At 41.6% G+C, this 25,198-nt stretch overlaps 1 protein-coding gene across 5 annotated transcripts in view; it reads right to left on the reverse strand.

Annotated features, from left to right (window-relative positions):
• PCSK4 (proprotein convertase subtilisin/kexin type 4) overlaps nt 1-25,198 on the reverse strand; it is a 73,769-nt gene that overhangs the window by 6,124 nt on the left and 42,447 nt on the right. For 4 of the 5 annotated variants that reach the window (XM_075205517.1, XM_075205512.1, XM_075205527.1 and 1 more), the window contains exons 9-13: nt 8,347-8,447; nt 8,163-8,266; nt 7,888-8,005; nt 7,496-7,675; nt 7,293-7,417 (exon numbers count right to left, since the gene is read on the reverse strand). In XM_075205517.1, coding sequence (XP_075061618.1) covers nt 7,293-7,417; nt 7,496-7,675; nt 7,888-8,005; nt 8,163-8,266; nt 8,347-8,447 — 628 coding nt within the window. Of the gene's footprint in view, nt 1-7,292; nt 7,418-7,491; nt 7,676-7,887; nt 8,006-8,162; nt 8,267-8,346; nt 8,448-25,198 lie in introns of those variants that run through there. The other variant, XM_075205532.1, reaches the window with a different exon arrangement.

Consider the following 25,198-nt stretch of genomic DNA (forward strand, 5'->3'; position numbering starts at 1 on the left):
ATACCTGAGTGCCTATGCCCACTTGGTGATTTAAATTCTGGCTTGCGGTACACCTATCTGTATTGTTGAATACAGTATTATACTATGTGGCGCCCCCTCCTACTTATTTTGTTTTGTTATATATATATATATATATATATATATATATACACACATACATATACACAAACTTAAAATTGCTCTTTTTGTAAGAGAATGCACGGAAATGGGGCATACGCGCATCCATATTAAAGTACAAGTGGATCTGAAGAAATGTCTCTTGTTGAATATGGGTCTGTGTATGCTCTGCTCTAACAGACAATACACTACAGGATACGTTCAATACATACGTGGAATAAAAAGTTCTAAAAGAATGCACAGATAAAAAAACAAAAATAGTATTCAATGATAGTCACCCGTTAACACATGTTTTAGCATGCATACGCAGCCATCACTAGAAATCGCCACTTACACCCGACCTCTAGCTGGTGCAAGTGATACAACAGAAAAACATTTACCATTGAGATGCCCAAGCTTGAATCGGACGCTGATGCATGCGCTCGAGCTTGGCACGCCCTTACTGTACATTGACTACGTGCATACACCCCTTCCCCTCCCCATTTCGCCCCTGAAAATGTAGCCTGTAGTGTCCTTTGCACTTAATGATGAATTGGCTGTGTTCACTGGCGTATGTTGCGGTTCTGGGCATGCGTAGAGAGATTTACGCAAAATACAGCACGCATTGGCATTTATGTTCCTTAATGAACCAGGCTCACAATCAGGGCCTGATTAAGGGTTCTGGCCGCCCTAGGCTAATACGGCCGCAGCGCCCCCCCCCCCCCCCTCCTCCGAATATATAGGTGTATAGGAACACTCCTGAATATGAATGTTCAGGTGTATTCTCCAGCATTCAAATTTAGACAGATTGTGCCATTGTCTCTTACCTGTTCTTGCTCTTCTCTCTTGCAACTTTGTTATCCTCTCGCTGGCTTCTGGAAAGTTGGCGTCCTGTTTTGAAAATGCAAAAATGTATTATAATGCAAACCCTGAATGATTAGGCCCTTTAGTTAAAACAAAACACTCCATTATGGCCAGCTAAAAGTACCCCATTGGACAGGCATATATAAGCAATATCTGAATATTTGTTGTCAATCAAATACAAACCTCTACCAGCCCCATCTCACTAATATTTAGTATTCTAGTGATTGCTGAGACCACCCATGTGACCACCACACAATCATGAGATTCTGCCCCCCAAAGCTGCTGTATTTTTTAAATACCCCCTGCAGCCATTTTCCTTAACCACAACCCCCCCACAGCCATTTTCCTTAACCCCTGCTGCAGCCATTTTCTTTACCTCCCATCCTGCATCCATCCCCCTTGCAGCTATTTTCCTTACCTCCACTCTGCTAGCTAGCTATCCCCCCCCGTCACATCAAAACTCCCCCAGTCACATATATCAGCCCCCCTCCTCTACCCTCCTTCATACATATCAACCTCTCTCCCTCCCTATAGATTTTCATGGCAGTTCCCCCCCCTCCCTATAGATATGCAGGGCAGTTCCCCCCCCCTCCCTATAGATATGCAGGGCAGTTCCCCCCCCCCTATTGATATGCAGGGCAGTTCCCCCCCCCCATCCCTATAGATATGCAGGGCAGTTCCCCCCCTCCCTATAGATATGCAGGGCAGTTCCCCCCTCCCTATAGATATGCAGGGCAGTTCCCCCCCTCCCTATAGATATGCAGGGCAGTTCCCCCCCCTCCCTATAGATATGCAGGGCAGTCCCCCCCCTCCCTATAGATATGCAGGGCAGTCCCCCCCCCCCTCCCTATAGATATGCAGGGCAGTTCCCCCCCCTCCCTATAGATATGCAGGGCAGTTCCCCCCTTCAATTACCTGTAGTTGTGCCAGCGTCGCTCCTCTCCTCAGATCAGCAGATAGGAAGTGAAGACGTCCTGCTTCCTGTCTGCTGCACAGCAACAGGCAGCCTGGCGATTGGCTGTGTGTTGCTAACCACTGACCACCATTGCTTTTGATTGTCGAGCCCTCCACCCCCCCGCGGCGACTCCCCCCTCCCCCACCCCGAAAAAAAAAATGAATGAAGAAAAAAAAAAAAAAAAATTAAAAAAAAAAAAAAAAAATACCCACAGGGCAGCGCCCCCCGGGACCCAGCGCCCCAGGCTGCAGCCTGGTCAGCCTAGTGGTTGATCAGGCCCTGCTCACAATGTTCAACTTTCTTGCCAAGTGTGGAATCTACTGTTACATTCACATTGTGCAGAATCACATAGCGCAGCATCGTCAAATATCTTGTAAAATGATCTCAGAAGGAGCCATTTGGTTTCAAGTTTTGAAATCTTCAGTCTTATTCACATTGCTATGGCTTGAAAAGGTACCTCAATCTGTATACATCCTCCATAAAAATGTAACCTCCAGATTAAGTTCAGAGTATACTGGCTTCACTTCCTGAGGGGGCTCAGGAGAAGGCAAAAATGACAGGACAGATAGATTTTTTATTTAGAGGGAATTAATTTAGGTAGTAATTGCTGAACTTGTCTTTAGATCATTTTATCCTTGAAAAACGTGACAGTTACACAAAATGCATAAATCTGTGATACTCTCCTGACCGAGGATATTGCCCCAAGAAAGAAAGGAAAAAAAATAATTGTCAAATCAAATTTTGGAACTCATGATCTCAATATTGTTATTACCGAAATAAACTGAATTACATGTTCATGTGTCAACCAGGCAAAGCATTGACAAACATTGATCATACTCTGACATTTTTTTGGTATGTTGACTCCAAACTTTAAGATATGTGTGAATGTTGTTTTGTCCCTAAGGGAGCTTTTAATTCACTGAGAAAAACCTCTTGCAAGTGGATATGTAGAATTAGAAGATTCATGTACTTTACTTCTAATAGGACTTCTACCACTTGATATAAAAAGCTTCATACCAAGAAAGTCCACCACTCAACTGTAAGGACATTAATCAAAGCATCAGAACTTCCTTGCCAGGTATATAAAATGATCTTTCTTCTGTACCAAAATGAGCTTCTGCTTGGTAGAAGAAACAGAACCAGTTGACTATTCTAGTCATTAGACTCCTCAATACCATCAATCTGTGTAGAAGAATGTGACTATCCTCTGATAAAAGTATACTGTCAAGATAATTGTAAATGATTATCCATTGATTGCAAATCCATATTAATACCAGGAGTACTTTTGAAAATGGTTATTATCAAGTTTGACAGTCCAAAAGTAATGAGGTTGAAATGGACAATTATTATTGTTTATTGTAGATGGGTTTGGCCTAGATCACAATCAGAGATTCTTGTGGTCCTATGGCTGCAAAACGACATCTTCTGAAGACCCAAAAAATGATTGGGGAACCAGCTTAAAAAAAAAAAAAGAACAAAAAAAAAAAGTTTCATACCTTGTTTATTGTAAAGTAATAACATGTTTGGACATATGTAGCTGGGGCCTACAGATAAGTATCCATAGATTTGGTGTCCTCTGAATCTTAGTTAAGGATTTCAACTTGAATTTCTTTATCCTAATAAACTTGTCCAGATTTTTTTTAAAAAATCCAACACTGGACTGGTTACTTTATTCCACTTGAAAAATAAGAGAAAAGTGGCCTTGACATTTGATTCTGGAACTGCTGATCCAAATGCTCAAAAATAATAACTATATAGTGAACTGAGAAGACTTTGAAGACAACGGATGATGAAAATGCTTGAATTCTATCACCGTTTCAGATGAATTACTGAAAAACAAGGCTGGTTACCGAATTGTATATCTAAAATGAATGCACTTTCCAAATGATTTTGAGGACCCTTTTCCAGTTACTTGGAATTTTCCTTTTGCCATGAACATATTATTTGTCTGATTTATAAGAACTGGCTTTTCTGAGACTTTCTTGATAAAACCAAAATAAAGCAGGCCTCTGGAATTAGCCTTGATTTTCATGTTGTTACTTTAAAAATTACATTTTATATATTTTCTCCATAGAGCCATTAGAAGGAATTACACAAAGATTTTGTTTTCATGATGAATCTGTTGAAAAAGAGGCTGTGATCGAAAGGAGCATCAATGCCCTGATTCTATCAAGCTCTACTGTAGATTCCGCAAAGAAATATAAGCTTTAGTTTGTCCAATGGTGTAATGACCACCTTCCTCCAACCTTAAATTTAGGATTTAGCCTACACTTTCAAGTATTTAGTCATAGCAGTGAAAATTACAGAAAAAGTGTTGAGGGGTTTAAGCCAACTCATAAATCCTTTTCAGGTCAAATACACAGACTAGAGGGAAGGAAAAGGATCTTGTGTTACTTTTGGAGGGGAGTGGTTCCAGGTCCACACTAGGGGGTAAATGTATTAATGTCCGGATTCTTCAACTCCGGCGTGTTCAGCGTCTTCGGCGATTAAATTTAAAGCGGCGCTGCCTTGTAAAGGGAAAATCGCCGAAGACGCTGAACACGCCGGAGTTGAAGAATCCGGACATTAATACATTTACCCCTAGGTGTTGAATAAATATGCTTTATATTAGTGATTGTACTTCCTACTTTGTTCATACCACTATCAACGGACTGCATTTTTTATTTTTAATAATAAAAATTGAGTAGCAATACAAAATTATGCAAAAAAATAAAATAAAATGAAAGGAAAATAGGCAAATCAATTTTACATAGAACATTACATTCTGCCGAAAGTATGTTTCTAGTTTGCCTAAGTGATAAATACAGCCCTCGGCAGTCCTATTTGGAGCAGAGGAAAATTAATCCATACTTATGCTGCCATGATGGATATCGGGAAACAAAAAACAAACAAACAAAAAAAAGTGTTTATAGCCCTTCAAACCTTTTAGTTTTTGGAGGCTTTCTTTTAACCTATTTTTGTGCGGGTCACTTTCAAACGTGATTTTTCTGAGTAGTACCCACACACATCATACCTTGTTTTATTCCAGAATTTCTTGGAAAGAATTCAATCAACCACAAAGTACCACCGGAGCCTCGAGCAATGTGGTCCTGCGCGTACTTTTGGTTATTATGGTAGCAAAGATTTAAGGTTGGATAGCACAGCAAAGTCTGATTACGCGAGCCTCCGGCAGCACTTCGCATTGAATCTCCTTGTTCGTTTTTTCCAAAAATACCATTGATTTGTTTAGGACACTGCAAAAAAATAAATAAATAATAATCTACAGAAAATGGCCCAAAAATGTTTATCTATTAGAAAAACGTAAATGAACTGTATGTATGCTTTTATCTTTCTAAACGTCACCAAACTTCTTTGCATCTCAATAGTTTGTCCAGGTGCAAATTTGCACTCTTTAGCTGGATTTGTTCCTAATTCTAAATGAGGCCGAAAACATGTCGTAATTATAAGGTTGAGAAACACCATTTAAGAAACAAGACATCCTACTGCATTTTAGGGGTGAATTTGCATCATAATCCAAGATTATAATGCACAGTAGTTCCCAAAAGGTGGAAAAAAATCCACATTTTTCTTTTTATGTACACATATGTACGTATTGGTCGTTTTATTTTTTTTGTAGTGAATATAGAAACACACTTTGTAAGCGCACAGCAAGAAGATGAGATATAATAACAGAATAGTGTCTATATACAGACTAAAACTGAATAGTAATTAATATAGGGTGCAGTCTCTCACTAATATTAATCTAATGGTTCAGAAATACAAGTCCAGGGGGTATATATACTAAACTGCGGGTTTGAAAAAGTGGAGATGTTGCCTATAGCAACCAATCAGATTATAGTTATCATTTGTTTAGTACATTCTACAAAATGACAGCTAGAATCTGACTTTTTTTAAACCTGCAGTTTAGTAAATATATCCCCGGTTGTTAAATAAAAGCAATCGAAATCGCCAACACTTCATCAACTTTCTTTAAACTGAATGAATCAGTCTTTTTTTATTTAAAGAGCTATAGACTCTGTCTTTGTCAGAATGTTCAACCATGGAGCATCAAAATCCTAAACTCATACTGGTTAAAGTACACTTTTCAGCTCCAGGTCTATATACATGCCTTTTGGCGTCAGTGTTTGCAAGCTCTATATCCACATAACCTCTTCTTTGTTAATTCTCTTAATGAAGTCCCCCCTGCAATTCTTGTTGACCATTGTTATGGCTATGGACTTGCAGGGTCACTATTATGATGTTGCAAAAAAATGTTGTGAGGCACTATGTCTCCTACAGTGGAGATTATTTATATGTCCCATTCCCATCAAGAGATTAGACCCCACGGATACAGATCAGGTACACTACAAGGGAACTACACTTAAGAAACTGCAGGATTGGAGTGATCGGGGATTTTGTGTCATACACTTCAATGTAAGTGGATATTGTTTTTAAGTTTGCCTGCATACAATTTGCTAATATTACTTGCAGTTTGCACATTTTTTTCTCTACATTAATGTTGTGATGCTCCATTGTTGAACATTTTGAACAAGACAGTCTATATTTCTTTACATAAAAAAAGACGGAGATTCATGCAGGATCAAAGTGGTTGAAGATTTGGTGATTGGGATTGCTTTTATTACACACCTGAATCTGTATTTCTAAACCATTAGATTGATATCAGTGAGAGACTGCACCCTATATTAATTACTATTCAATTTTAGTCTGTGTATAGACACTGTTCTGTTATTACCTCTCATCTTCTTGCTGTGCGCTGACAAATGATGTTTGTATAGATTTGACATAGACATAGAGATTGGAATTCTCTCCTTTTTAGCAGCACGTAAGAATATAATGGTCACTGGACTGTTGCGCTGACACTATATATATTATGAGCTATATTGGTCTCTTTATGATGAGCGATCAACAGTATCCATTAAGGGGGAACAAGTGTTGGAAAGAGGAGACTCCCCTCTTTCAAACAAGGTTATTCCCATGCCAGGAGGATCAACGATGGGAGACAAATAACTCTATTAGAGCCCCCTTCCCCCATCTCTGGGCTCTTTCTTATATTCCTCATGGTACTGAGGGTGGACTGAAATTTCAGTGATGTCATCTTGCACACTCAACATGTCGTCTCTGACTTCACCCCACGCTAAATGAAGGAATACTCACTGGTCTATTGCTAATTGACTGATGTGTTCATGGCCCCTGGACTCTGTGTACTACTGAGGTTGAGAAGGAACTTATCATTCCCAGTCATGGGGTATATCTGCAGGCTCACAATAACTATTTTTCAGGTTGCTATGTGATTGGGAAAGGCATATCTTGCTCCTCTAAACATTTAAAATGATATCTTGCTATTTTATTATTTACAAGAAAGTGTTGTGAAGCACACCATTGTTCATGTGATCTCCTTTGTTCACCAGTTCTAGGGTCCAAATTCCTTGTGGATTTTCATCCCAGGTGTGTGTGCTCATGAAAGTCCAGTTGCTGTAACCTTTGAAGCTGGTGTCAAACGGTCTAGAAAAAGAAATCAGAGCTTATCTTTATTCTTTTTTTTAATCATTGATAGTATCACAACTCACACTATATCCTCACCTCAATGCTACCAGCACAGAACGTGTGCCCATGGGACTGGTGAGGTAGATTTCAAGGTCACCCCTACGGGTATAGCTGAGAGAGATTTGGGCCTGGACATGCTCCAAGGACAAGATGTAGTTGGGTGATCCAGTACAAGCACTTATGTTTTGACTTACTACAAGGCTTGAGGAAACTTGCCTACAAGGGCCAAAAAGATTATTAGACAAAACTGGCCGAATTTTGCAACAATAGCATGATAAATGGTGTTTTATAATTAGAGCTTAAATATTACGATAAATGATTTGTGCAAATCTTGACATGTATATAGAAATTGCGAAAGGTTACTCACAAATTCTTGCCAAATTGTAAATGGATTTTAGGAAAAGAGTAAAATACCATTGGATGCTTACTGGGGACTATGTACCACTTTGACCAAGCACTTCTTCTGAGGACGTGTAGTTTTCCACTTTCGGGCTAGATCCACCAATTGTCCAGCATCCAGAAGCCCATAACCATAATGGTGACTCACTGGGAAAAGAAAGGAGGATTACCTGCGATCACGCAGTGTTTAACAATATTGACCTTTGTGTAAATAATACATAATACAACATGTTATATCACATTTTTGCATTGCTCTCCTCCACGTTTCCATACTATTATACAGAAACAGTGTTAAAGAACTTACCTTTTCTACCCACTCCATTTATAACCCAGTCATCTGCAATCAGATTAGCTGGACTTGATGTTCGCACCACAATGTGCTGTACATCCCTCCATGTGAGAGCAGGGCTGTGTAGGGATTAGAAATCAGAAATCATAGGTTTTCTTATACCTTCACTTCAACACTTTCATGACTATTTAATTCTTACTTTGCTTCCAGGGCAAGGGCAATTATTCCTGCAGCTAGAGGTGCAGATGCTGACGTTCCAGTGTGGTGTTCTGTACAGCGGTGGCGTATATCAGTGGTGGCCTGCAAATGTATAGCAGTTTTAATAGGACAACCAAGATTTTACATAAAAATTAGTCCAGCCACCAAACAATCTAATTTAATCTTCCACAGACTAAAGCTGGGTACACACTACAGAAATTTCGACCAACTTTTTATGCGGAGCGATTTTACATGCGATCGGTCCATGGACTGCATACACACTAGCCTTGTTTAGGACGATAAAGGGAAGAGCGGATGTCCCTTTAGCGACTTTTTACAGCCATGTTGTCGTGAGCAATAACTGTAATTTCGTACTCACTGTTGTGGATCGATAGGAAGTTTATACACACTACACAGCGGAAACGAGATTGGAACGAAAATATTAAACAGTACGACCAACCAAATGAGGCGATAATCGTCCATTTGGGCAGACTTTCGACCATCGTGTCACTGCACACACTGACCCGACTTTTGAACGAGCGGTCGTATGTCGGCTGTTTGAGCCGATTATTGGACAAAAACAGTGTAGTGTGTACCCAGCTTTAGTTAATAGTGCACAGTATGCAACAAACAAACAAACAAGGAAACCTAATCTTTCCATTGGAGGCTAACTGAACAAACATTGTCTTTTACCTGTCAGTTAAGCAGGAGGAAGAGAGAGAAAGATATCAGAGACACGAACTCATTAACCACTTTGACCAGTAGCTGACCAACTGTAACATACTGTGAAAAAGAGAGGTCCAGATTTCTAGTACCAAAGAATGAATCTCTTTCCCCCTAGTATGTAGAGATCTGTTAAGCGAACATGCACTCTTGACTCCCATTAGTGTGCAAATGAACAGAACGATACATAACAGTAAGTCTTGAGTAAGTCAGGGGAAGGGACCAGAACTATGGCATTACTCTTGCATATTTGTTTTTATTAGTATTGTCGAAGTCAGCAAATTGGATAAAGTCATTTCAATTAAAGTCTAGCAAACTTGGTTGTCTTTGTCTGAAAAGATGCGTACGGTACGCTATGTCGTACAAGGGCACGCTACGGCGTGAAAGGGCGTACGCATCCACTACACGTGGCAGCAACAGTAATTGGTCTTTTACCATACATTCGCACAAACATGCATACTTATAAAATAGTACACATTATTGGTAGTTGCAACACATAGTCAGTTATGTCGAAATATAGTAGTATTTATATGTTATATCAGAGTTACATGCATATTAGTGAAATACACAGAACGGGTTAAAGGAATAACATCATGAGTGGTATCATAATGAACCTTGTTACATATCCTATTGTTTGGTGCGCTCTGCGAGGGAATCGCAGAGTGCATGCACAAGTTATGAATGATAGGGAATTATGAACTACTTAAGACTAAGGAATTCTGGCGGGAAGAGCAGAGCATACCCCCTGCAGAGATGACCCCCTCCTTTGGATTCCTTAGGATGAACCAGCCAATGATTGACAACCCCTTGGACATTCCTGAGACCCGGACCAATAGATGCAAGCCATACCATCTTCATTGTATTACTGTACTTGATTGTGTATATAAGCAGCAGCTTGTGATCCAGAGTGCAGACTTCTTGTCCCCAGACTTCAGGATTGAATGACTGCACTGGATCCAGAGCGCCTGCGTTAAGTAACGGCTGTATTTACTATTACATCGCTTGAGCATATTTTTTCCACTTATTACGAATAAATCTTTGTGCGTTGGAAACACAAATCGAGGTTCGACAATCGTTATTGGTTAGCGACAATACGCACATAACTATTTGGGGGCTCGTGAGCTTTGGAGGTTTCGTTGCCGATGATACGCAAGACCAACGGATTTCGGTTCCTCAACAAAGGGTGGAGACGCGTCATAAACGGGTAAGAACGCATTGTGTTCAAAACCTGAATTTTACTCTGTGTTGTGAAACCGAATGTCCGTTTTGCATTATCTAGGGCACGCTAACTAGAACCTAGGGACAAAAGAGAAAACTGTTTCTTTTTTCTGTCATTGTGCGTTTTAACTGTATTGCATTGTTTAGCGTATGTGTACTTCCTGCTGTGCGTACGCGAACTTCCGGTAAACTTGCCACGTGGTTAAACAATCGTGTTGATAGTTATTATACATGCATAGTATAATTACTTGTGAAAGCCTCTGAGACATTATTACTATTGTTGGGAACTTTTGATTTTCTGCGCAGAAAAGGTGTATAGTGTGTGATGTTGTAACGTAGATACACTGTTTTATTGTTGAGGTGCTCAGTTGCTGTCTGACGAGGCGGATTGCCCAACTGAAGGACGGTATACAGGGCAGGTATACCGAATGCGAAAACGAAGTTTTCGCAAAAGCGCTACCAATAGATCGCAAGGTTTGCTAATAATTAGTATTGGTAGGCAGTGCGATCCGGTCGCACCGTTAGTGCGAATTGGTGAAGCAGCTAGGAGGAATTATACTGGAAAGGCAGGTTGATTGTATCGACTTTGTGCTCCCAGCGATAATAAACTCAGCAGATTTTGTGGTTTAGCCAGGGTATCGAGGAGCTGATAGCCCTTGGGGCCCACAGTGATATTTCTGTATTAGGGATCCTCGCCAGGGGCGAGAAAAGCGAGTGAACGCGGCTAAAGGAAATACGTTCACCGAGGATTATAGATCTCTAGCGGTGAGTATAGCAACAGAGTTGAAATTATTAGGTGGAAAGAACAGAGCATTGCGGTGTGTCTGTATTTCACATTTGGCCGGAAGGAACAGAGCATTGCGGTGTGTCTGTGTTCCGGGTAGAAGGTATATTGTTCAACATGGGTGCTAAGCATACGCTAGAGATGGTCAGTGTACTGCCTAAGGAAGGCCCTATTGGTTCAGCGAGGTTTCTCATGTGTAAGAAGTATGGTGCATATGCAACTGTGTATTGTGACACGTGGGTCGGGATGACCAAAGCTTGTGATAGGCCTTTCCCAACAATAGGGAGTTTTAATGCAGAGGTACTGAATACTGTAAAAGATAAAATATGGTTGATCAAGTCAACGAAAAAGAGAAATAGACATAATGATTGTTTAAAATTGTGGCAAATGGAAGGTAACACGTGGCAGAGCAGCGAATGCAAACCGGAAATAGGCGTGGCGAAAAGCGCGCGCAAGGCGGATGTAACCATTGAGAACCGTGGCGAACTCAGCGCAAGCGCGCCCCCGCCACCTTATGTGGCGGGAGGGGTAAGTACAGCCGTTGTTAAAACTGAAAATAGAAAAATTACTAAGTTGTACCCTGTTTTAAATCAGTTTCAATCAAGTGTATCTGAAAACGAAGATGAACCCACTGTGATTTCGGCCATTGCCCATGCTGTTAATGTACTAGAGGCTCAGCGCAAGTATGAGAAAATGGCTGAGATAGGTGAGAGTAGCGTGATCACTAGGAGTGAAAGTGTTCTAAATCTAGGGCCTGTAAATCCTGTAGCGTCCCCTGAAGTTAGTGTACCAGAGGGTGTGTTCCCGGTCCGCACAATATCAGTTCCCAATGGGAAACCAGATAAGGATGGTATAGTTCCTTTAAGAAATGTTACAATGCATTGTCCCTGGACTAGATCAGAATTACGTTCCATTATGACTGAATTCCCAGATCCTAGAAAAGAGTTAGCTAAATGTCAGAAATTTGTTAAAGACTTAGGGAATGCTCATGAACCAACCAGTAAGGATTGGCGGGTAGTGTTGAGGGCGTGTCTTCCTCCCAATACTAACATACAAAAATTTATTGGAGATTGTTTGTTGGAGGAAGATGACACCCTGACTGATGAGATTAACCAACGGAATATAGAACAAATTGTCAAACACTTAGCCATCTGTTTTCCAGTAGTAGTAAATTGGAGTAAGATTTTCACCATTAAACAAAAAGATAGTGAAACTGCCTCAGATTACTTTGCTAGAGCTATAACAGCGATTGCACGATTTACTGGGATATCCAACATAAGTGAGGACCCACATCACAGAGAGGTAGCTGTAGGGGTACTGATGGATGGCCTTAGGGAAAATTTAAAGACGAGAGTACAAACCACATTACCTAATTGGAGAGGCGTCACGGTAGACTTCCTTAGGGAGTCTGCTGTGGAGCATGACAAGAACCTTTTTAGAAAAAGGGAAGAGAAAAGTGATAGGTTAATGACGGTAAGTATACAGGCTCTAGAAGGGGTGCATACACGACCACCAGCATACAACCCATATAACAGGAAACCTAAAGTGATCAGGTGTTTCAACTGTAACGAGGAAGGACATTACAGGAGAGATTGTAATAAAGAAAGACCCAATACACATAAGGGTGGGTCACATAGATATCCTCCAAGAAAGGATTCACATAGACTAGAAGACTCACATCTACCCGCACATATTACGGCAGCAAATGCTGCGCGGGAAATCAATAGTCAGCGCTAGGGGTCAGGTCATACCTGTAGTCTACAGCCAGTGAGGTTAACTGAGAGTCAGAGTGAAGAACCAACAATGATAGTTGACATAGCTGGCAGGAAACAAACTTTTCTTGTAGATACAGGGGCGGCCCGATCTGTGATAACCTCTCCTTTCAATCTACAGGTGACCAGCAAAACTATTCCAGCTATGGGGGTGACGGGAAAAGTGTTACATTATCCTCTAACTAAACCCGCCGAAGTTACTATCGGGCCTCTGCATACTAAGCATTCGTTTCTCTTGGCTGCAGCGGCTCCTACTAACTTGCTAGGGAGAGACTTGTTATGTAAAATGGGATGTGTCATATACTGTACTTCAGATGGTGTGTTCCTAGATATACCCGAGAAGGTTGCACATGAGGTACAGGACATATTGGACACCCCTCCAAGGTTAATGTTACACTCTCCTGTTATAGAACAAAGTCCATCTCAAGTAAAGGGGATGTTGCTGGAAATACCAGGTTCCCTATGGACCAGAGATGGACAGGACACTGGACTGATGGCAAACGTAGCCCCTGTCATGGTCAATCTAAAAAGTGGTAGGATAGCTCCAAAAATCCCACAGTATCCATTAAAACCAGAGGTGGAACTAGGGGTATATCCTGTTATTGAGAGGCTGTTACAACAAGGGATTTTAATTCGTACAGCCAGTACAGCAAATAGTCCCATTTTCCCTGTGAAGAAGAGTGGGGGGAGGGGCTATAGATTAGTCCAGGACTTAAGGGGAATTAACAAAGTTGTTGAGAGCCAATTCCCCGTAGTGCCGAATCCAGCTGTCATCCTCATGCAGATTCCACCGTCTGCCAGTCATTTTACTGTCATTGATCTATGTTCTGCTTTCTTTTCAGTCCCTCTTCACCCTGACTGCCAATACCTTTTTGCATTCTCCTACAGGGGAGTGCAATACACATGGACCAGACTACCCCAGGGGTTCATTGACAGCCCCAGTATTTTCTCCCAAGCCTTACATGACTGTTTGCAATCCTTTCAACCCCACAATGGGTCTGTTCTAATTCAATATGTGGACGATTTGTTGTTGTGCTCTGATTCTTTTATGTCATGTTTACATGATACTAAATTGTTGTTGCTTCATCTTTCACAAACAGGGCACAAGGTGGCAAAGGATAAATTACAGCCATGTCAGACTAAGGTCAAATACTTAGGACACTGCCTCACTAAGGGGCTAAGACACCTGACAACCGACAGAATTGAGGCCATACAACACATGACCCTGCCGCAGAGCCAGAAGCAGATTCGTACTTTCTTGGGGATGTGTGGATACTGTAGGTCCTGGATCCCAGGTTTTTCTATTCTGGCATTACCATTGCAGGAGCTAGTCTCTTCCTCAAAACCAGAACGTGTCGTACACACAGAAGAGTCGGAGCAAGCGTTCTTTAATCTTAAAGATAGTCTGACAAAAGCACCTGCATTGGGAATACCTGATTATGAAAAGCCTTTTGAGCTATTTTGTACAGAAGCTGATGGCTGTGCAGCAGGTGTCCTCACACAGAAACATGGTGACGCTAGCAGACCGGTAGCATACTACAGTGCACAATTAGACAATGTGGCAAGGTCACTCCCAACATGTCTTAGAAGTGTAGCAGCAACGGCCCTTCTAGTAAGTAAGAGTGAGGATGTAGTATTAGGACATAATTCAACCATCTATACACCCCATGCTGTATCAGCTCTGTTAAATTCAGCCCAAACCAGACATGTTTCTTCAGCTAGATTCACAAAGTGGGAACTAGCCCTGATGGCACCCTCAAACATCACCATCAAACGATGTAGCACCCTAAATCCAGCTACATACCTTCCGTATGTGTCTCAAGAGACACAAAGGGTGGGAGGTGAGGAGACCCTGGTTGATGATGAGTTAGGCAAGAATACTGACACGCATGACTGTATGGAACACCTGAATCAGACCTTTACTGCAAGGCCCGACATACGTGACACCCCCTTAGAAAATGTAGATTTTACGTTTTATACAGACGGAAGTTGCCATAGACAGACAGAGACAGGAGAGCTATGTACTGGTTACGCTGTTGTAGACGATCAGGATGTGGTAGAAGCTGAACCCCTTGGTCCACCTCACTCAGCCCAGGTGGCGGAACTAGTAGCACTAAGGAGAGCGTGTGAATTGGCAGAGGGTAAATCAGCCAACATATATACTGACTCTAGGTACGCCTTCGGGGTAGTGCATGATTTTGGGGCCCTTTGGCGTCTTAGAAACTTTACGACAGCAGCAGGTACACCAGTGGCACACTCACAACACATAAAAGGACTTCTGACAGCGATACAGTTACCCAGAACAGTAGCCGTCATAAAGTGCAAAGCCCATACCTTTGAAGAAGACCCAGTGTCATTGGGCAACAGCAGGGCAGACGAAGCTGCTAAATGGGCAGCAGGGCAACCTATGACTGTATCGACCGAGACTATGATGGTTTTTCAGACATTAGACACGCAGAAATTAATTGAAATGCAAGATTTGTGTTCCCTGCAGGAGAAGGCGGTCTGGAAGGCGAAGGGATGTGGTCAAGAGTCCTCAGGACTCTGGAGGGATGGACAAGGTAAGCCTGTAGCTCCCCGAACATACTATCCAAGCCTGGCTGAAGCAGCACACGGCCTGACTCACCTGGGTAAAGAAGGTATGTGCAAACTGGTGAGAGCATACTGGTGTGCTCCCGGATTTTCCTCTCAAGCTGGTAAGAAAGCAATGTCATGTCTTACTTGTTTGAGGAAAAATGTTGGGAAAACTATTCCAACTGAGCCATCCCACATTCCTCCTACAGACGGACCTTTTCAGGTAATACAAATTGACTATATCCAACTACCACCGTGCAGGAATCTAAAGTATGTGTTAGTGTGTATTGATGTGTTTTCCGGTTGGGTAGAAGCATATCCGGCAGCCACTAATACTGCTGTGTTCACTGCAAAGAAAATTGTACAAGACTTTGTGTGTAGGTTCGGTATCCCTAGAATCATTGAAAGTGATAGGGGTACCCATTTTACTGGTGATGTCTTCCAAAATATGTGTAAACTCATGGGAATCAGTAGCAGACTTCACACCCCTTACCGACCACAAGCCAGTGGTAAGGTGGAGAGAGTAAACGGTACTATCAAGAACAAACTAGGTAAGATAATGGCTGAAACTGGGTTGGCATGGCCTGAGGCTTTGCCGTTGGTCCTCCACAGCATTCGAACCACTCCTAGACCTCCTCTTAATCTGTCCCCCTTTGAGATACTGTTCGGACGACAACCTCATTTGATCGTGAGTCCACAAGACGACTTAAAGTGTAATAATGAAGTGACTGTACAATATCTTATAAGAATGAGTAGACAGCTGAAACAACAACAACAAAAGCTAAAAATGCTGTCACCTGGTATGCCAGAGACGAACTGTCATGATGTTGAACCTGGAGACTATGTTATGATCCGCAATTTCTTACGTTCAGGTTGTTTAACAGACCGTTGGGAAGGCCCGTACCAAGTGCTGCTGACCAGTACTACATCACTGAAGGTTGCAGAGAGAGACACTTGGGTCCATTCCACCCACTGCAGGAGAGTCCATAATCCGGAGAAAGTGCAAGACAAGGCTCAGACCGACGACATAGAGCTGTCACTTGTGAGCCTGTTCCGGGAGACCTAAAGCCTGCAGTTGAGACACCTGAACCAGAGACGTTGCCTCAGAACTATCTTTTCAGCGATGGAGTGGCGGTTTTTGTTTTTCTTTTGTTCCAGGATTTTCCTTGTTTTTACTTTTTCTAGGACATTCTATTTTTGTGAAGGAGGATGGAGGACGGAGGAGAGTTCTGGGAGTGATACGGATGAAATGGAGGCCGAAGAAAAGTTAATAGGATATCCTGAGCAGCCCATTATCAAACTTGGTCCAGGGGTTATGAAAAGGTCTGCTAGCTCAGGAACTCGGAGGCAGTGTGAGGGGCTATTGTCTGATGAGTATTGTATCTGCAAGTTCTGCAACTCCCTAGTTGACGAGAGATGCATCCAACGATGCCAGTCCCCCAGTACTCTGAATATAGGCGGACATCCTTTGGAGGATTATCACTCCCTGGTGGGTAAGGTGCTAAATCAAACTGAGTGTTGGGTGTGCTCTCACGTGCCTCAAGGGCAGCATAACATAGGACTAGTGCCATTCCCGCTAAACATATCCGAAGTACTCGAATTAAGGGGTGGGAGGCCCATAGAAGGGAGGTACAATAACGCTAGGTCCCCTAGTCTGACGCTTCGACAATACTCCATAGGCAGATCGTTGCTGTGCCTAAACATATCTCATGCAAAGCGCCTGGAGAATTGGGAGGCTGACCTATCAGATCAGACAATGGCTCGCCACACTCATTTTAGAGAGAGACTCACAAGGTCACTACTAGGCAGGAATGCTGATGGAAGTCACAAGTTAGGGCGTATAACCAAACATAAGAAGGTATCTATTGGAAAAGTTTCTACAGATAAATGTGAAAATATCATTAATGCCGACACGTGTATAGAGCAGATGGAGACACTAGGCATGGGTAGTTTTATCAAAACTCTGTGTGATATAATTCATGGGCATACTGTTCCTTATGTTCTCCCTGATGATGTGTATTTTGTTTGTGGGAGAAAAGCTTATTCCTGGGTGACTCCGAGTTCCAATGGCTTGTGTTTCTTAGCTAAACTGGTTCCTGAAATCATGACTATTACTCATGAAGAAATGGTAGATATTCACAAGACTACATCACCACCATACATACACACACAGTATGAACACCGTGGCAAGAGAAATATGATTCCTGGTGAGGAACCCATAGCTACAAAATTGATTAGTGAAACTGCTGGTTTCCAAGTTATGGTTGCTCTAGATCTCACCAGGACTGCTCGGGGAACATTAAACTTTAAATATATCCAAGACCTAGCTAAATTAATAGATAATATCACCGAGATGTATGATGACACTTTCAGGTATACTGGAAGGGAGCTACAAGCGTACAAGAAGGAGTTGGTGCAACATAGACTGGTACTAAATTATCTCACCTCTATTACTGGTGGGTACTGTGTGACACTGGCCACCCAGTTCGGTGTCAAATGTTGCACGTACATTACTAATAATACGGAAGACCCTAAAGAGGTTATAGACCGGAAGATGGATGAAATTTTGCAGCTGAAATGGGAATTTCGAAAGAGCCATAATTCTTCGTTATATGAGGTCGGGGAAAAGGTGGCGGGTTGGTTCTCATGGTTGAACCCAGCAAAATGGTTCTCCGGTCTGGGGAAGTGGGTACAGGAAATGATTGCGAGTGTAGGTAAGCTCCTTCTCCTTATACTGGGTGTCATCTTAGCAATTGGTTTAGTTGTCAAATGTGTTCCTACTGTGTTGAAGTGTGGAAAACGGTCTCATAAGAGTAACACTGAGAAAGAGACTGAAAGGGTGGTACCAGATACCGAGATCATGGTCTGTGAAGAAGTATTGTATAATCCTGAACTTGAAACGGTGATTGGGTGATAGTTTATTACACTATCAAAGTGTGGAACTGTCGAAGTCAGCAAATTGGATAAAGTCATTTCAATTAAAGTCTAGCAAACTTGGTTGTCTTTGTCTGAAAAGATGCGTACGGTACGCTATGTCGTACAAGGGCACGCTACGGCGTGAAAGGGCGTACGCATCCACTACACGTGGCAGCAACAGTAATTGGTCTTTTACCATACATTCGCACAAACACGCATACTTATAAAATAGTACACATTATTGGTAGTTGCAACACATAGTCAGTTATGTCGAAATATAGTAGTATTTATATGTTATATCAGAGTTACATGCATATTAGTGAAATACACAGAACGGGTTAAAGGAATAACATCATGAGTGGTATCATAATGAACCTTGTTACATATCCTATTGTTTGGTGCGCTCTGCGAGGGAATCGCAGAGTGCATGCACAAGTTATGAATGATAGGGAATTATGAACTACTTAAGACTAAGGAATTCTGGCGGGAAGAGCAGAGCATACCCCCTGCAGAGATGACCCCCTCCTTTGGATTCCTTAGGATGAACCAGCCAATGATTGACAACCCCTTGGACATTCCTGAGACCCGGACCAATAGATGCAAGCCATACCATCTTCATTGTATTACTGTACTTGATTGTGTATATAAGCAGCAGCTTGTGATCCAGAGTGCAGACTTCTTGTCCCCAGACTTCAGGATTGAATGACTGCACTGGATCCAGAGCGCCTGCGTTAAGTAACGGCTGTATTTACTATTACATCGCTTGAGCATATTTTTTCCACTTATTACGAATAAATCTTTGTGCGTTGGAAACACAAATCGAGGTTCGACAATCGTTATTGGTTAGCGACAATACGCACATAACAGTATGCATCCATTGTGTGCCTGTTTGTAATGTCTCTTAAATACTGGAAAACATAATTTCCACTGTTAGCCATTTTAGACTAGCAACCACGATAATGTCTTTCACCATGTAGTAGAAGTATACAGGAAAAAAAAAAGGTTTTTGTCACAAACTGATTAGATGTGCTCAATTTGACAACATCAACTATGTTTCCTATGGCAACTAATGATACAAAAGACAATTAATTTTTATTTAACTATCCTTTAAATAAGCAGCTACAAAAATGCATCTAATGACGGTGGCACAGTGCTGTAAGCACTGTGCCATGGGTTCTATTCCAAACCCATGGGCACTACTGGTGCACAGTTTGTATGGGTTTCCTACCACAATACAAAAACATACCGGTAGGCTAATAGGTTTCTGATGAAATTAACCCGTGTGTGTGGGCTAGAGAATTTATACCATAAGCTCCACTGTGCAGGCATTGAATGATTTAACTATGCTCTGTAAAGGAGTGCGTAATATGTTGATGCTATAAATATTAAATAAAAAGGTCAAAAACAAGGTATAGAGCTGTATGCTCTTCCTCCCCTATAAGCTGCAAAACCACAGTTCCAAGATCTTCTCTGAAGTGTCTACCTGTAAAAAGAAACCTGTTTTTGTTTTTTAAACCAGGAGTCACTGAAGCAGGATACTGCTTTAGTGATGTAGCCAGTCGCACTCTGAACTGGGACTCACATTTGGAAAAAGTATAAAACTATTGTTGGCTACATTGAGGGAAGCAGGTCTCGCCAACAAGAATTTATACTTTTCCCAAATGTGAGACCCAGTTCAGAGTGCGACTGACTACATTGTCAAATTATTCATACTAAGATTGAGACTTTGGCAACTTATTCATTAGCCTTTGAAAATGTGTAGGTGCTCCATATAAACCAGAAGCCAATACACGGTGAATTTGCCTGTAACCTTGCTAAGGTCCAAGGTAGTCAATAACCTAGCATGAGTCAATTTCTTGATAACCTTATTAACTCTGGGCATTGAATATTGTGAAAAGAGTAAAACAGTTAGCAGTGATGCATGCAGTGTATGTACACAAGCATGTTTAGAAAAGCACCCATTTCATGATGACATAAGCAACTCAATCTCATGCCATTTCCAGCCACAAGCATACCATTGTTTAGAGTAGGAACATTAGGAGACGAGAATAGTTATTGGCCAAGAACTGCATTTCTTTTTGCGGCATTAATGATGATGGGTCAGCTTTTGTCGCAGCGAGATATATAATGTTGGTGAACTTCGCCACAGATAGTGTGTGGCCCTTTGCAGCGAGTTGGACAATTTGAGTACCAAGAAAGTTGATCTCGCCGCAACAATATTAGACTCAAAAACATCCTGGAGTCCATTACAGCAGATGATCTTCCCTCCTATTTACAAGGTCTCTTCTCTGCCCTTGTCCATGGCGTGCCTGTTGGATCGCGCACATCTGACTCTTCGGCCCAAACCTCAGCCATCTCAACCTCCTTGGGACATTATAGTGCACTTACATTACTACTCAGTGAAGGAAAAGATCCTGCATGCTGCCCGCTACCTACAGAACATCTACTAATCCGGGACTACCCCACTTTTATTCCAGGACCTTTTGCCCATCACACTGAAGAAACGCTGGACCTCAGTGAAATCACCCGATGTCTACGATCTGCTGGTATCAGATATCGCTGTGGTTTTCCATTTCAGTTCACTTTGACTCACGATAACCACACTTACTCAATGACATTCCGGGAACATCCTTCTTACCGCCTTCTGTATCTAGAAACGTCCACCACAAGCAGAATGGTCTTCTTCCCAAGTATTGTTACTAGGCTCTCTAATTTATACTGCTGCCTACCACCAGGACAGTTTCATTGCGAAGACCTTTCTAATATATATTGCTAACTGACTGTTGCCATGTCAGTGTTATTGTTAGGATTTCTCCAATGTGTATTACTATCTGACTGTTGCCATGTTTTATTCACTTCATTGTTTTGTATATACTTCACATTGCATTGTTTTTCACAAGCTTATTTTGTATTCATGTCCTGAGGTTTTCTCTGGGATGAGAGACACTAGGGAGTCGTATTTAGTTATCTCTAGTTCATCACATTCATGGGCTCTTGTGCCCCGCTCCCCTCCTTGTGTATGCTCATGCAAAGACTCCCCCCCCCCACCTCACTGTCCTGTTAATACCATGTGATTCTCTTGTGTTTTTTGTTGTTAAAAGTTTGACTTCCATGTTTAGTGTGTGTGTATATGTGTTTGTGTGTCCACATTGAGTAAAACCAGTCCTCTTTGTTCTGCAAGAAATCTCATACTGAGATATGAGTTTCCCTACCTTTGAAACTGCTGGCTACTATTCCTGTATATTGATTTTATACCTGAAGCAAAGCATTTATATAGTTTGCTGACATTGTATCATTATTTTTCATAGCTTTTACAAGACGTGCAACTTGGCAACCAGAAAGAGATATGCATCTAAACAATGAATGCTTCTTAACATTCCTAAAGTCATTGCAGATGTGACCACCTGGGAATAAATTTATCAAGCTGCAAGTTTGAAGAGGATCAGACTAGAAATGGTATCATCTTCCTCGACAAGCAATCAGCTGAATTCCTTCCCAGCACCCAACTCCTTTGGATTTCAGTATCATTTCTATGCAGAGGATACCCAAATGTTTCTATTCTCTCCTGATCTCTCGCCATCTGTGTTGTCCCATGTTACTGACTGTCTTTCTGCCATTTCATCTTGGATGCTCTCTTGCCAACTCAAAGATTCAAAAACAGAGTTAATAGTATTCCCACCCACCAACAGAAGTTACCTACCTGACATTTCTTTTTCTGTTGACAACATGACCATAAATGCCACCCTGCAATCTTGCTGTATAGGTGTGATCCTTGACTCGGAATTATCCTTCCCCACATCGACACTATTTAAATCATGTTGCACACATCTAAAAGACATTTCCAGGATGCATACATATCTCACATTGCAATTCCCTCCTTACTAATCTTCCCCAAGTCAGACTATCACCCCTACAATCTATTTTGCATGCAGTAGCTAGATCGATTTGCAAGGAAAATCATTCTTCCTCTGCTGAACCACTCTGTCAGTCTCTATATCTGTTGCCTTTGATTTTTTACTAAATGAAATATAAAATGCTTATACTAACACACAAGGCCATCAAACTTTCCTCTGGTCTCTTTGGTTGTCAAGCATTCTCTGAAAATTCACCTCTTCAGGCAAGCTTATAATATTCCTCAACCACCCTCTTAACCTCAGTAGGGTACCCTATTACCACCCTTTACACAATTCACACAAGAAAATAACCCTGTGACCCCAGACCAACATTGCTGTGTGACTGGATCATATGGCATAAAAATTACTTTTTACCTTTGTACTTTGGATGGACCGAAATGCGATATGTAGTCTTAACCTCATGTATCCAACTCCCATTGTCCCATAGATTGTAAGCTTGCGAACAGGGCCTTCTTACCTTCTTTGTATGTATTGTTTTATTACTGTATTTGTCCCCAATTGTAAAGCGCTACGAAATTTGCTGGCGCTAAATAAATAATTGTTGATGATGATATATGTTTTATACTATGTATATTTTCAGTTTTTATTAAATATTTATTTTAAGCCAATTCTTTTTAATGTATGATTTCCACCATAACATTTTTGTTTCTCTACAGGGAACACGAGCGCTGTTCATGTGCTGTGTGTTCTTTTCTGTGTAGATTTCTTGTCTTCCCTTCTTTCACGTTTGGTCTTATAGATCATCATCATCATCATCATCAGTTATTTATATAGCGCCAACATATTCCGTAGCGCTTTACAATTGGGGACAAATGTAATAAACTAATAAACAAACTGGGTAAAACAGACAAAGAGGTGAGAAGGCCCTGCTCGCAAGCTTACAATCTATGGGACAATGGGAGATTGACACATGAGGTTAAGTATACATTTTGCATCTTGGCCCAGCCAGACTGCAAAGGTAGGGTGACTCATAAGCTAAATGATCCTGTCACACAATAATGTTGGTCCGGGGGTAGTTGTCTTGTGTGAAATTGTGTAACAGGCTAAAGGTAGTGAGGTTAAGATGGTGGTTGAGGAATATTATACGCTTGTCTGAATAGGTAGGTTTTCAGAGAACGCTTGAAAGTTTGTAGAACAGAGGAGAGTCTTATTGTGCGAGGGAGAGAGTTCCATAGAGTGGGTGCAGCCCGAAAAAAGTCCTGTAACCGGGAATGGGAGGATGTAATGAGGGTGGATGAGAGACGCAGATCTTTTGCAGAACGGAGTTGCCGAGTTGGGAGATATTTTGAGACAAGAGAGGAGATGTATGTTGGTGCAGCTTTGTTGATGGCCTTGTAGGTTAGTAAAAGTATTTTATATTGGATTCGGTAGAAGACAGGCAGCCAGTGTAGAGACATACAGAGTGATTCAACAGAGGAATAGCTATTTGCAAGGAAAATCAGTCTTGCCGAAGCATGCAAAATAGATTTTAGGGGTTTGAGTCTGTTTTTGGGAAGACCAGTAAGGAGGGAATTGCAATAGTCAATGCGGGAGATGATTAGTGCATGAATTAAGGTTTTAGCAGTGTCTTGTGTGAGATATGTGCGGATTCTGGAAATGTTCTTTAGATGTATGTAACATGATTTAGATATAGAGTCAATGTGGGGAACAAAGGATAGGCGTGAATCAAGGATTACACCTAGGCAGCGAGCTTGTGGGGTGGGATTTATGGTCATGTTATCAACAGAGATAGAAATGTCAGGTATGCTCTTGTTGGCGGGTGGGAATATTATTAACTCTGTTTTAGAAAGATTAAGTTTGAGTTGACGAGAGGACATCCAAGATGAAATGGCAGAAAGACAGTCAGTTACACGGGACAACACAGATGTCGAGATATCAGGAGAGGATAGATAGATTTGGGTATCATCCGCATAGAGATGATACTGAAAGCCAAAGGAACTTATTCGATTTCCAAGAGAAGCGGTATAGATAGAGAACAGCAGAGGACCTAGCACCGAGCCTTGTGGTACTCCAACTGATAGGGGAAGCGGAGCAGATGTGGCTCCAGAAAAATTAACAGTGAAAGAGCGATTAGAGAGGTAAGATGAGAACCAGGATAGAACTGTGTCTTGAAGACCTAGGGATTGCAGCGTTTGTATGAGAAGAGAGTGGTCAACTGTGTCAAATGCAGCCGAGAGATCAAGGAGAATTAGGAGAGAGTAATGGCGTTCAGTCTTAGCAGTGATCAGATCATTAACAACCTTGGTCAGCGCAGTCTCTGTGGAGTGTTGAGAACGAAAGCCTGACTGAAGAGGATCCAACAGGTTGTTTGCGGAAAGAAAGCGTGTGAGGCGAGTGTAGGCAAGTCTCTCTAGAAGCTTGGAGGGGCAAGGGAGCTGAGAGATGGGACGGTAATTTGAGAGAGAGTTTGGGTCGGAGTTTTGTTTTTTTAGAATAGGAGTAATCACTGCATGCTTGTATAGTGATGGAAAGATGCCAGTAGAGAGTGAGAGATTACAGATTTGAGTTAGAGGTGAAATGAGCACAGAAGACAGGGATCTACCAATTTTAACAAGTTACATTTTGTTTTTCCTTGAGCTACAATGCTGCTTTTCATACGATGTGTATATAGGTCTCTCTGTATACTTCCACATCATCCTGTGCATAACATAGATGCTTGGAAAACTTTGCCCAAGAATTACAGGATAGGGTAACTTTGGAACCAAGGATGCAATAGACTGGACCATTTGGTCCGAATACTATATTTGCACCGAGATAGTTGCATAACAGTTAGAAAAACTATGTACACATAGCATTCCAACCCTTTCATTCAGAATCAATTGCAATAGCGGCTTTGCCATTCAATGGTATATTTTGCCAGCAAGTACTCATTTATATTTGTTCTGCCAAAAACCACAACCACAGAATTCTTCATGCCTGCCCAGCATATACATATTACATGTGCTCCTGCAA

Source organism: Mixophyes fleayi, chromosome 1 (genome assembly GCF_038048845.1).
Source record: "Mixophyes fleayi isolate aMixFle1 chromosome 1, aMixFle1.hap1, whole genome shotgun sequence".
Classification (NCBI taxonomy): Eukaryota; Metazoa; Chordata; class Amphibia; order Anura; family Limnodynastidae; genus Mixophyes; species Mixophyes fleayi.